This window comes from Littorina saxatilis, linkage group LG8 (assembly GCF_037325665.1).
Source record: "Littorina saxatilis isolate snail1 linkage group LG8, US_GU_Lsax_2.0, whole genome shotgun sequence".
Classification (NCBI taxonomy): domain Eukaryota; kingdom Metazoa; phylum Mollusca; class Gastropoda; order Littorinimorpha; family Littorinidae; genus Littorina; species Littorina saxatilis.
The window spans coordinates 16,033,064-16,047,714 of record NC_090252.1 but is presented as its reverse complement, the minus strand read 5'-3'; the positions used below and the strand labels follow the sequence as shown (position 1 = coordinate 16,047,714).

At 39.2% G+C, this 14,651-nt stretch overlaps 1 protein-coding gene across 1 annotated transcript; it reads right to left on the bottom strand.

Annotated features, from left to right (window-relative positions):
• Nucleotides 1–7,541: 7,541 nt before the first annotated feature.
• Nucleotides 7,542–13,241, bottom strand: LOC138972891 (megakaryocyte-associated tyrosine-protein kinase-like). The gene is made up of 3 exons (XM_070345558.1): nucleotides 12,976–13,241; nucleotides 12,095–12,273; nucleotides 7,542–10,526 (listed from the first exon to the last, which is right to left on the bottom strand). The coding sequence occupies exons 1-3, from the start codon at nucleotides 13,139–13,141 to the stop codon at nucleotides 10,467–10,469; spliced, it is 405 nt and encodes a 134-aa protein (XP_070201659.1). The 5' UTR covers nucleotides 13,142–13,241; the 3' UTR covers nucleotides 7,542–10,466.
• Between the last annotated feature and the right edge of the window lie 1,410 nt (nucleotides 13,242–14,651).

Here is a 14,651-nt window from a genome sequence, read left to right as displayed (position 1 = left end):
ACACTGAATTTTTCGGGAATATTGATTCTTTTGCTGGATAACCACCGACGGTTTTACACACATTCTATTTCTCGGGAATTGCACGGGGGGTTTCGAGTCATCTTTATTTTGAAGTTGTACCTCGTACGTTTTTCACTTCCTTTCATTCTCGCACAAAAGAAAGTAGTCTGTGTTCAACAAACCGTGACGTTCACTTCATTTAATGCTGAGGCTGTTTAGACGCACTGCTTTGTTGCGTTTGAATATAATGAGTCTTACATGCGATGGCCTAAGCTGGCAGCTGACAGAGAGGACCTTTTCATATCTACACATACGTCAACAAACAAAATCACGAATTTGTATGTCTACAGACAACATGATTAATACAAGTCCTGCCATGCAACTACTGGCTTAAATAATATGCGGGGGTCACGCATGACTGGGCATGAGTTGCTATACGCAAATGAAACGTTTGCAGTGTGTGTATCAATCGTCTGTCTGTAGACTTACAAAGTCATGATTTTGTGTAAAGGTTACTCAATCTGATAACAGGATTGCATTACATCTGATCAAATACTGTTAACAATCTGCAATTTTACGAGAAGTATTTCGAGTAGATAGGCATAATGCTCCTAAAGTGTCAGAGCAACCCACCGAGTCATTGTTGAATTACAGAGCTTCTTTCGTCATGGTACCCTTTATAATTGACGCAAAACCTCCCGTTTTGTTACCACTTATGCGACCGACACCTGCAGCACAAGGAATAACATATCACGCGAAATATTCAAGATAGGTAAAGAAAACAACATGCTATTGGTAAATAATGGATTTGACTTTCTCGTCGTATGTAAAACTTACCACGTTTTGCCTATTATGATTGTTTATACATTTTTATTTGGTTCCTTCCGTGTTTGCCACGTCGATTTTGGGGGTACCCTTTTTTGAGCGGCGGTCACGTGATCCCTTTCAAAGAAAGATGCCTGTTATCATTTGCTAACAGTCAGTATATTAGAAATAACGGTTTTATTACCGTTTATTTCGACCAACAAAATTTCGAAGCAACCGCGCGAATTAGACAGAACAGCCACAATGGGAATTTGCGCGCTCCTACCTGATTTTGCCTGTCAGTCAAAATATTCTCGTGGCCTGGGTCAGCCAATCAGAGTCACACACCTGACGTGATGAATATTCACAGGTCAAGTGCGTTTGACACACAATAATCTCACAAGATAAACCTTGTTGAACATGCGTTTCGGTTTCTTCAGTTTTTCTTGTTGAACAGAGAGCGACAAATTTAGAACCGACTCCAGACGGATGGAAAATGAGGTAAAGATACATTTGACGTAAAGCGAGTGATGCAGTTTCACTTCAGTGGTTTTTCTGAACTTTGATCATTTAGATTTCAAGTGAGCAGGTCGGCATTGCACACTCAAAGGATGGGCGGTGCCTTGCTGTTCCGTAAAGCACCCACCGACAAAACTCGCTTTTCTGTATTTTTTAGATAAAGAGAGTATTATTTGACAGCATTTGAAGTGTCATTCTTTAGAATAAATCACGCTGATATTGTTGATTTACATACTTACTTTGTCTTGTTAATGTTTAGCTTGATAAACAAAAAGGGTCCCTGCCTGAACGTTATAACATTTAGAGGGTCATCCTGATTGGTCAAAAAGCCATATGGGGCACTGGATTGGTAACAATACGCTAAATAAGCACGTGAGATCAGGACTTCTTCTGTGTGTTTAATCTACTTCAGTCTTTCTTCAATTTTGGTGACAACAGTGGGTGGCTCTTTTTTTAGAGCGATAATATGTGACCCTCCACCAGGAAATGAGTCGCATGTCACCTCGCGCGGTTCTGCGCTAGGCTTGATATAAGTCCGGAGAGTGTATGGTAACAGCGTGAGGGTCACCTTAGTCACAGGCTTATAACTTAAACAGTTTTCGCTCTTTTCTAAAACGGTTTTCACCACTGGATAGAGCATAAAAAACTCTTTAGATAAATGTAAAAATATGAAAATCATGTAAAGGTGACATGCGACTCATTCCGTGGTGGAGGGTCACATATATGAGCTTGCGTTACGATACCTTTGGAAAACTGTGTGTATATGTGTGTTAAAAGCTGACGAAACACCACAAGCAAGAACAGTCCAATCAGTGTTTGGAAATACGGGTGGAAACGGAATTAAAGTGGAATTTGTCGTCAAAAATGGCTAAAAAAATAAAGGAACGGCAACACCAACCCTGTTTGAAGCATTTTTTTCTCCTTCATTTAAAACAACAGAGTTTATCATTCTTGCGTGTTTGTGAGAGGAACCTTTAATAAAGAATATGTAAAATATCAGATATCTGTTCATTTCGTTGTTTGTATGTACATTATATTTGAAAATTGGGGGACATTTGTTACATGTCGAGTCCCATTACAGACACGATCGTCCACTACAACATGAGTTGACCACGGTCACTGTGATCCTATGTTGGTGAAATGCATACTCGTTCGCTTCATTTGGAATTGATTCGAATTGATTCGCTCGGCTTCCTGACGAGTGGGCGAAAACTGATTCTATCAAGATAAGTTTTGTGTGAATATTTGTGTGTCTGTTCACTTAAAAGACCGTTGGGTCGAAATATCTGTGAATGTATTGTTTTGTCAATAACAAACGTTCCAACAACCTACCTTTCTTGGGTTTTTTTATTCTGAATTTTGGAACGTTGGCAGTCTTTTTACATTTAGTCAAGTTTTGATTAAATGTTTTAACATAGAGGGGGGAATCGAGACGAGGGTCGTGGTGTATGTGTGTGTGTCTGTCTGTCTGTGTGTGTGTGTGTGTGTAGAGCGATTCAGACTAAACTACTGGACCGATCTTTATGAAATTTGACATGAGAGTTCCTGGGTATGATATCATTAGACGCTTTTTTCATTTTTTTGATAAATGTCTTTTATGACGTCATATCCGGCTTTTCGTGAAAGTTGAGGCGGCACTGTCACGCTCTCATTTTCCAACCAAATTGGTTGACATTTTGGTCATGTAATCTCCGACGAAGCCCGGACTTCGGTATTGCATTTCAGCTTGGAGGCTTAAAAATTAATTAATGACTTTGGTCATTAAAAATCTGAAAATTGTAAAAAAAATATTTTTTTTTATAAAACGATCCACATTTACGTTCATTTTATTCTCCATCATTTTCTGATTCCAAAAAAATATACATATGTTATATTCGGATTAAGAACAAGCTCTGAAAATTAAATATATAAAAATTATGATCAAAATTAAATTTTCGAAATCAATTTAAAAACACCTTCATCTTATTCCTTGTCGGTTCCTGATTCCAAAAACATATAGATATGATATGTTTGGATTGAAAACACGCTCAGAAAGTTAAAACGAAGAGAGGTACAGAAAAGCGTGCTATCCTTCTCAGCGCAACTACTACCCCGCTCTTCTTGTCAATTTCACTGCCTTTGCCATGAGCGGTGGACTGACGATGCTACGAGTATACGGTCTTGCTGCGTTGCATTGCGTTCAGTTTCATTCTGTGAGTTCGACAGCTACTTGACTAAATGTTGTATTTTCGCCTTACGCGACTTGTTGTTTTTACATTTAGTCAAGTTTTGACTAATTAATGTTTTAACATAGAGGGGGAATCGAGACGAGGGTCGTGGTGTATGTGTGTGGGTCTGTCTGTCTGTGTGTGTGTGTAGAGCGATTCAGACTAAACTACTGGGCCGATCTTTATGAAATTTGACATGAGAGTTCCTGGGTAGGATATCCCTGGATTTGTTTTTCATTTTTTCGATAAATACCTCTGATGACGTCATATCCGGCTTTTTGTAAAAGTTGAGGCGACACTGTCACACCCTCATTTTTCAATCAAATTGATTGAAATTTTGGCAAAGCAATCTTCGACGAAGCCCGGGGTTTGGTATTGCATTTCAGCTTGGTGGCTTAAAAACTAATGAGTGAGTTTGGTCATTAAAAATCGGAAACTTGTAATTAAAATTATTTTTTTATTAAACGATCCAAAAACAATTTCATCTTATTCTTCGTCATTTTCTGATTCCAAAAACATATACATATGTTATATTTGGATTAAAAACAAGCTCTGAAAATTAAAAATATAAAAATTATGATCAAAATTAAATTTCCGAAATCGTTTTAAAAACTATTTCATCTTATTCCTTGTCGGTTCCTGATTCCAAAAGCGTGCTATGAAGCACAGCGCAATCGCTACCGCGCCAAACAGGCTCGTCACTTTCACTGCCTTTTGCACTAGCGGCGGACTACGTTCAGTTTCATTCTGTGAGTTCCACAGCTTGACTAAATGTAGTAATTTCGCCTTACGCGACTTGTTGGATTTGTGTTTCTGTACAGTGTGGAGACTATCTGCATTTTCGTTCAAAACAAGTTAAAAATAAAGAAGTGTGTTTGCTTGTTTTCTCATGGTAGAGATGTGTGTTCCACTGTGAAATTATGTGGACCTTTCGATTGTCAAAACTGTCAGTTACACACAACACAAGCTTTATTGTTTGTAAAAACCAAAAGTACACATACAAAATTAATTGACTTTAGGAAAACATTAAGCAAGCACAGCTTTATATAATACAAAAACAAAGACATACAGTTCATTTTACAGTAAACACACTTTTTGGTAAAGGGAAAAAATACCCTAAAATAGGTCACACCATGTGTTGACATTGTGTCAGACCACAAAACGCAAATGCAAAAAAAGTGTACCCATTCTCAGCAATAAAGTGCAATTACTATCGAATCAGTTTATTGTTCAAACACGAACGGTTTTAAATTATTTCAAACTGTCACCATGTGTATATAAATGCGGGGAATTCGAACAATAGGAATTACTGGTTGGTTACACGAGAGATATAACCTTGAACCGGTTGTCTGTTATGCAATATTCTAACGGGTTCATCATCGACATGCATGGCGAATTTATAATGAATAAGACTATCGCACATGACACAAAGTTATAAAAGCAAATGCTAGTCCATGACTTTGGGGATGATAACTCTGTCGCCAACCGTAGCACACAGACACAACCGCGTTTTAAACAGACATTGGTAACATAGTATCTTGGTTAAAAGACTTGCATTTGTGTTTTGCGAATACACCAATGTGTTCTTCAGCACCCTGTACACAATGAACCTTCACACATACTATTAATTTGCAGATCGAACTGTGTCAGAAAATGTAGTAGGGTTCTTTTCTGTTCTAATAATAATACATACTTATTTTGTCTTTGTTTTACTCAAAGAAGATTTACAAAAGTATATCAAAACCTCATCAATTAATGCATATCACTGGATGTACACGTGTTGTCCCTGTGTACGCAAATAGGTTGGGTGGTGTCAACGTCAACATTTAACTTGGTACTGTCAATGAAAGTAAACGGCAATATATCTCTAACCGATCACAACTATGTTATCTACAAGTTTGGTATCCCCTTCATTGGGTCTGTCGACGCCTGTTTTTGAACGTTTGCTTCCCTTTATAGTATAAACAGGCCACAGAGCGTACGCTGTCGTCCCAAACCAAATCTTCCAAGTCTCAAAATCCGTTGGGAATTCCAGGTAGGGACATCCTTTCAGGCAATGCCGTCAGCAGCTTTCGGCAATTGGTCTATGCATTTCGGAGCCAGACTACAACATAATGTCGGTCACACTTGAAATTACCGCTACTTGAGATTGCTTTCCAAACTTATTCGGAATGAACGGGAACAGATCGAGGGTTTGTTATCAACTTCACTTACATCGAACAGCAAAATCAATATAACGTACAATATACAAATACAAACGGAGAAAATCGGAAACCGACGAGCCGACACATGCTTGAGAACTCACGTGTAATGCATGTTTGAAGTTTAATTTTCTATTTTTACCTCGGAGATTTAAAACCCGGGTAAAATTGTGTGCCGGGTTGGCTCATAAGTAGATCGCTCACACGCTGATCCATAAAGGTAATGGTGGTTGGGGGCTTGAAGGGTCATGTGCTTGCAAACTGATACATACATTACCGCCTTGCGGGCTTAAATTACGGAATTAATGATTCATTCTGAGAAGAAAAAAAGTTGCATTTTGGAAGAAGTTCTATTACACCTCGTATACTTTTCGACAATTCTGAAATTGCAATTGTACGTTATTACTGAGAATGGGCTCGCTAGTTCTATCACATATATCACATACCGCGACAATGGTTTTAAAAAGCAATACTGGTGGAACATTTTCAGGTCTTCATACCAATACAAGTCATGAAATGCATAGCAAATGTAAAATATGCTATATTGATACAAAGCTAGATTTTTTTTAAACACATTTAGATTCATTGGGTGGGTTAAGGGTTAAATCTTCCACGTAAGCATGCACTAAAATACAATTACATTAAACAGTATCAAAAATAATCATATTTCAAATAACCCTGCTAATGTGAATTCAACCATCAGACTTCTTGCACATAAGTAGTCTTCACAAATTGATAGGTGCAAGGAATGTGCATCTACAAGTTACTGTAGAATGTGATGCACTTACGGTGCGTGTTCCTCAGAAATGTCCAGGGATAATTCAAATCAACTGTAGCAGAACACACCTTCTAAACAAAATATGACAAGACTAATAGTTCCTTTCTTTGTACATCATATCTATACATTGCAAAGCACATAAGTAACACAATTTCGTGGCGAAGCTCATGCAGTAAACTCTTGTTCGTTTGTCTTGTGTTTAACAACAGAGGGTATTAGTGTGTTGCGAAGTGGGAACATTTCACGGAGGTGCAGTATGAGGTATAACAAAAAAAAAGAGAAACGCTATCCTATTCAACTTCGTGTCCTTGAGAACATTATTATAACATTCTTACTGTAGCCTTTAACAGTATTTTACGTTTGGCGGTTTTATAATACAAACCTGATTAGATGTGTTATTTGCTATCAAATCTACCTCTCTGCAACTTTGTTGACGTTTCTGTAACGAGTATTTTTTCCATGGATGAGTTGTTAGCCCTTCGCACAACCCCCAACCTGGAGGGCCAGGGTGTATACTTAGTCTGGCCCCATTCACCTCAGACCTGTCCGGCGTGTCAACTCATTGTTTTATTGGTTATTTAATTGTCAAATAGTGTGCCAAACCCACAGACCCATTTTGTATTGGGTTGTTATGTTGGCCTTGACTGCCTCAATAGACATCAAATACGTTTGTTGCTGTTATTTGACAAGGGAAACAACCGCTGTATATTGCTATAAGTGCAGTAAGATGATTGCCTCCCCTGGATACTATTTTTTCAATGTTGATGTAGTTGTTAAACCTTGTACATGTATGTCATTACGTCTTATCTAATGTTTTAAATTACTATCTTCCGTCAGTCAAGAAGTTTTACCAAAGGTTACATTTGAAGCGGCATTGTATTTGAACAGAATAAAAAATCTTAACAATGATTTATCAAAAGCAACACAAATGTCACAACAAGTATGTTACAGTGATGTAAAAAAAAAACACGTGTTGTTATCTACATCAAATACAGTTCATCAACAATGACATTCAACAGATAAACTCCCCCCCCCCCCACCCACCACCACCAAAGGCATGTACACACCTAATATGAAACTAGATCCTTTTTGTCTGGTTGTTGGCAGCTAAATTCAAATCAGCAATACAATGCTATGTGACCAGACATCGGAATATTTGAGACTGGAAACGTTTTAGAACATGTTCTTCTTTGGCATTGGAATATTCCTCATGAAAAACCAACAAACAAATGCCAGATAGCAGCGTAAATTGCTAAGTATATTAACGTACTGAGCCCCACAAACATCTGCCAAACCAAGCAGTCTTTAAGGGGGCAGGGTCACCCAGAATTTTGCCAAAACATCATTTTTCAGATACACACCTTTGTTATGGCTCATTTTATTCAGACATTATTCATCTTTTATGTGCTGCAATTTTATTGTGCATAAAAAAATCATTGTTTGAGATAATAGCCTTTTAGTAGGGTGGGTGTGGTGCTGACAACGCCCAAAATAGCGACCCAAAACAGTAAAAAATAACATTCAGTCACTCTCTTTCTGTACCCAATAACAAGGATTACTCCCTTGGAAACCTGAAACAATGGGCACCTTCCTATCTGCCATTCAAAATGGCCGACTGTTTACTGTGTCGCGCATGCTGTGTTCATTTTACTTTCAAGATACATCGTGTGTAGCTGTGTTGAGTGTATTTTAGGGTATTGCAGTTTGTTTTGGTAAAGACTATGCCCGGGGATAAAAAGTATGGGCCTTCAAAGCCCAAGAAACGCAAATTTTATGGAAATAAGCACACGAAGAAGCAGACGAATCAAAACAGCGAAAGTATAGCATCGAGTGACGAAACTGTAAATGATGAAAACTCAGGTTTTGGTACAACTACAAGTGAATCAGCAGATTGTACCACTCGATCGGAACAAAAACTAGAGAACCCTGCCTTGTACAAACTGATCTTTGATTGTAGTAGTGAGGAGTCTGGTAATGAGGAAGAAGATAAATCAGACAGTGAGTGTGAAGAGAGTGAGGAAACTGATGATGCAAATTTGACTGTGGAATCTCCAGCAGGGAACAGAATAGTTGACATCAAAATTCTAGGTGACAACATTTCAGCAAAGTTAGTGTGTAGCTTTTGCTTTCATGCTGTGCAACTGTATGAAGTAGAAAGAAAGGGTCTAGCAAGCACCTTTGCTTTCCATTGTGTGAATCAACACTGTGATAGGCAGCAAACTTTCTCTTCTTCCCCCCAGATTCCTGTTGGCAATTCTGTTGTCAACACCGCAAATCGAAGAGCGGCGTTTGCTATGAGATGTGTAGGAGCTGACGTATTTGAACTAGAAACTTTCTGTGGCATAATGAATCTGCCTAAACCAGTGGGTAGAAGTAGTTCTAGAGCTATACAGATAACAATACATCAAGCCACAACATCTGTACAAAAAAACAGTATGCAGGCAGCAGCAGAAGCTGAGTATGATGAAGCAGGGGAGACTGATGATAATGTTCGAGATATCAATGTTTCTACAGACGGAACTTGGATGACCAGAGGACATTCATCGAAGCAAGGTGTAGTGACAACTATAGGCATGCAGAAAGAAAAGGTACTGGACACAGAAACAAAATCCAAGTCATGCAAGTCATGCGACTATTGGAAAAAGCAAGACCCCAATTCCGAAAAATGTAGATTGTGGCAGGCAAACCATGCTCAAGAGTGCACATTGACATATGAAGGGTCTAGCGGGGGGATGGAAGCAGCTGGGACTTGTGACATTTTCAACAGATCAATTGCCCAGTATAGGCTTAGGTACACAGAATTTGTCGGTGATGGGAATACACACACTTACAGAAGCCGTATGGAGACAAAGTCATAGGAACAATGGAATGTGTCGGACACGTACAAAAGCGCATCGGAACACGACTCAGAAAACTAAAGCAAACAACAAAAGCACAGGATAAGAAAGGATTAGGTGGAAAAGGCAGACTGACAGACAAACAAATCGACAAAATGCAAGCATACTTTGGAAATGCTATACGAGCGCACTCAAATGATATTGTAAGCATGCGAAAAGCTGTATGGGCAGTTTTTTTTCCAAAAAAAATTCTTCTGATGAAGATCCCACACATAGCTTTTGTGATGCAAGCTGGTGTCCCTATCTGAAAGCTGAACAAGAAAGAAAACCTAATGCCCATCCAAGCAGTCATTTACCATCTGCTGTTATGGATGTGGTAAAACCAGTTTGGAAAGACCTGTGCAAAACTGAGCTTCTGTCAAAGTGCCTTGGCGGTTTCACACAAAATCGAAATGAAAGCCTGAACAACATGATCTGGAGGTTATGTCCCAAGAAAAAGACCCATGGGCTCAAAATAGTGGAAACAGCTGTTGCAGTTACAGTATCTGTGTTTAATGATGGATGCACAAGCTTGATGGCAGTTCTGCGCAAAATGGACATAGAACCGGGACATTTTTGTCGCTTGTACTGCGCACAGACTGTTGTATTTCGGATACAAAATGCTCAGCGTCAAGCTAAACTGGCAACCAAGGTTAAAGATGACTCTCTTCGAAGGCAATTTCATATTTTCAAGACTGCAACATTTGCAGATGTCACAATCCCCTATGTGATTTCGTCAGGTAAACTGGTAAGCAGTCTATTTTGACATGCGTGCTCCGGACTTCGCATGCCAGAGACAAATGTAAAGCCACCTGGCACCAAGAATATGAATCTCCTGGTCTTCAGACACTCCAAAGTTCCACTGAGGAGGTCGATCAAATGCCCCCTCTAATACAAACTTTGTGGAGGTGCCGGGACCCTTTATAGGTAGTATATGTGGTGAATCCTGCTAGGCAGTACTGCTTTTTCTCCTTGATGAATCTTACAAAGCACATCCGAAGGTTGCATGTGACCAGTCAGGCACGTGGCAGTCTGCCACACACATGACAGACATGTAGGGGTCTTAATTGTTCCTTGGTTTTTACTTGATCTCCGTTCCGAACTCTTCTTGTGTACCTGCAGCAGCAGCACCTGTGATGCCCTGAAATTGACAGCGATGTGTATTAAATTATATGTTAGTTAAGGTAAGCCGAATTTTCCACATTCTTCTTGTCACATAATCTGTGTGATTTAACTCTACAACTGACTCACATATATTGTAGAGGTTTGTAAGGAGCCAAGAACAACAACAACAACAACAACAACAACAACAACAACAACAACAACAACAACACCAAAAACAATGGCTTTATCAAAACTGCGACCACCACCATTATCAACAACAACAACATCAACAGTAACAACAACAGCATTACCAACGCCATGGCCACCACCACAGTTACCACCACTATCACACATTTTAGTACTGACTTCAAAATTAGTAATGCAAAGCAAACAGGATAACACTCCTCAAGACAGACACTCAATCTGTTACTTATATTTTGTTTTATTTCATGTCAGAATCTTCTCCTTTTTATTATCAATATTCCACATTCAGCTTGCCGTTAACATTAACCTCTTATCAAAAGTGACGTCGTATCAGTTAATATGTTCATGCCTGAGTTTGGGCGGTCAGTAAACGCGCCTGTGGTCTCTTAACTATACACTAGTCAGAGATAGTTCTTGTCAATAGGAATAATACCATGTCAAGTGCATACAGTTGCCTTTTTACCTGGGTTTACTACCATTGTCCAGGAAATCCACAATATAACGGCAAAGTGAAACTGATATTATTTTTATATGAAGTCTTATACATGTATCGCGCGCGTATCTCCAGACTCGGACTCAAGGCGCAGGGATCTACGTATGCCGTGTGAGATGGCATTTTTTTACACAATACATCGACCAGCAGATCGCAGCAATTTCGGCGCATATCCTACTTTTCGCGGCCTATTATTCCAAGTCACACGGGTATTTTGGTGGACATTTTTTGTATCTATGCCAATACAACAATATTAACAGTAATCCTTTGTTTTTTAACTTTGTTAATCTTACCACAGTCACTTCGTTGTTTAGATTTATGCCAATACAATTTTGCCAGGACAGACCCTTTTGTCAATCGTGGGATCTTTAACGTGCACACCCCAATGTAGTGTACACGAAGGGACCTCGGTTTTTCGTCTCATCCGAAAGACTAGCACTTGAACCCACCACCTAGGTTAGGAAAGGGGGGAGAAAATTGCTAACGCCCTGACCCAGAGTCGAACTCGCAACCTCTCGCTTCCGAGCGCAAGTGCGTTACCACTCGGCCACCCAGTCCCCGATCGATCAACATTAATTGAATTCATGATTGGCTGTCACTTTTTTTCCAAAAGAGAGAAAGTGTTGTTGTGTACCAAAGAAAAAACAATATATCGTAAAAGAACGTAATTTTAAATAACATGTACTTGATAAATGCGCCGGGGTTAGCAGTAATAACACATACACATTTAGTATAGTGTTCAAAACATATTTTGGCAGCTTATATAACCTCTTAACCATTACGTATCGGTTCGCAGGTAAATTCTATTGCATGTCACCAACAAATTAATATTGTAAAGTGTCAAACAGTCATCATATCAATGCACAATCACCTCAGGAAAGTTTAAAGGGCGCTTGGTATGTATTTACCTGTGCTGGTTTCAACAGCTTCCCCAGAAGTTGTCCGTCAACGTACAAATCGTTCTGTTCGTAGTATTCTACTAGTGCAGACAGTGTTTGAAAATATTTATGTTCATCTGCATCGTCGAGCGTGTAGCCGTCGTCCTCAACGGTAATGCGATGCCTAAGTACATTTTCCTCAATGTTCACTGAAATACAATAAAACGCAGTAAAACAAAGCATTATTTTCTTATATATTGTAGTATATGTCTTTAAAGAAACGTAATGATGCCACCCTCGTACAATTACACCAGCTCCTGTTAAGGAGAGTAAACTTTATGACGTAATGAAGCATTACATTGACATGAACGATCCAGTACTCATAATTATGTGAAACAATAATGTGCCTCCTGAAAGAAAGAATGCAAGTTCGACACCTATACAATAAAGTGTGAACTATCGGAGAGGATGAATTACGTCACTGGTTTATTTCACTGTTTGTTGACCTCACAGGTGCCCATGCAATATGCATTTAGAGCGCTTACCTCCCTTTGTTTATCAGAACATTGTTTCATTGACTGTACTCCAGCAGTTTGTTATGTATGCATATTTATGAAAATAATACCTACAGATGCAAACAAATCTTATTTTGTATCTCTTATCTACCAGGACATTCGAAGTATTGGAAATGAAGTTGCTTTTCTTCTGTTCAAACTATTCATATTTTAATGCTCCTGCATGGAGGTTAGCTTGTTTTTGTCTCACAATTGTGTCATTATCCTCTCATTTCTCTTGTCATATCCATGCATTTAGAACGCAAGCTCATCCCAGCTTGTATTATGAACTCCTTGACCTGTTTAATTCTCACGTACAATAGATTCACATCTTCAGCAAACAAAGTTAGCTCTTACTTCCTAAAACGTAGGCGTTTGGCTTTGTGATGCATTCTCGTATCAGGAAGGCACCATGTCCGTTTTGTTTTAAGATGTCAATCTGTTCCTGTTTTTCAATCTTACCAGCATACCACCTGCAAACACACCCTTTGTTGGCATACATATTCATCTGCACAGCACACATTGAAGAACACTACAAACTCCTTCTCATAAAACATGAAAAACAATGGGTGTTTGTGCACACACACACACACACACACACACACACACACACACACACACACACACACACACACATACACACATACGCACACACACACACACACACACACACACACACAGACAAACACACACACACGCACACACACACAAACACACACGTACACACACACACACACACACACACGCACACTTACACACACACACACACACAAACACACACACACACACACGCACGCACACACACTCACACACACACACACACACACACACACACACAAACACAAACACACACACACGCACGCACGCACGCACACACATATATATATATATATTGAGAAAGAGAAGACAAAGAAAACAACAAGCGAGCCCTGTTGTTCCCAATATTTCGGCATGTGTACCTTCCTCAGGGGTATTATAATGAACTGGCACGCCACTCACAGCAGCAGTAAAGCTTGCCAGTTCAGTCTGCTGCGCTGGACTGGGGTTTGATGTTGGAAGACCTGTTTTTCGTAATTATTCTTTTGCGTTCACATGTCCATACCACCCAAGCGCCTTGATGCTGTTGTACTAAAATAGATCCCCAATTGTAAGATTCATTTGTGTTGACGTTTGCAAAATGCTGAATATTTGCAATTAATTACAGTTTAATAAAAACGTTTCTGGAAAGTTCTAGTTCGTCCAAAAACAAACAACAACACGCCATGATATTGTACACACTCTTTTGCAACTGTGTAAACAGTACTCATGTTAAATTAGAAAGCAATACAAGGAGTCATTACAAAACTACAGGACTTTTACGCGCATAGCCCACCAAAAATGACCAAAACAAGCCATGTGCGGCTTCTGACGAGGCTGACACCAGTCTTCGTCAACATGGCACAACAACACTGCTAGGCACAACAGCTGAAATAAATGATTTGGTATGGATAGAACATTAGTTGTTCTTCAGTTTGAAATTAAAAACGGGGTCACTCTTCCTCATGTTTGTTTTTATAGTTTTGTGTTAGTGTTTGCAAGTTTGCTTTTACGAATTTGATTTTGGGGGATGTCCTAGATCCTAGATCTCCGGTCCACTGCATAAACACTGATTTATGAAAAATGAAACTCTTTATTTCATACGGTAGGGGAATGCATTACCCTTTTGGAAATATACTTGATTGTAATACAACTGGCCGCATCACAAAGATCTACAGCTAGGTTAATGTAAGTCGAGGCACCCGGCAAGGGGATCCGCTGTCACCTTATTTATTGTTGATTTGTGCCGAAATAGTGTCTCTTATGGTACACCAAAACAAAAAGATTGGTGGTATGAATATCTTTGGTGAAAATATTTTGTTGTCACAATTCGCCGATGATACCAGTCTGTTTCTTGATGGTACAGAGCAATCATTTTGCGAAAGTATAAAAGTGTTACAACATTTTGCGTCACTGTCAGGTCTGAGAATGAATTATGATAAAACAATTGTAGTCTG

Bases quoted from the DNA above. Each gene is read 5' to 3' on its own strand.
- LOC138972891 (XM_070345558.1), bottom strand. From the start codon at position 13,141: ATGTGTGCTGTGCAGATGAATATGTATGCCAACAAAGGGTGTGTTTGC. The intron at 12,274-12,975 runs GTAAGAGCTAAC...ATTGTATTTCAG, and splicing joins AAACGCCTACGTTTTAGGAA to TGAACATTGAGGAAAATGTA. The intron at 10,527-12,094 runs GTAAATACATAC...TGTCAATTTCAG, and splicing joins AGCTGTTGAAACCAGCACAG to GGCATCACAGGTGCTGCTGC.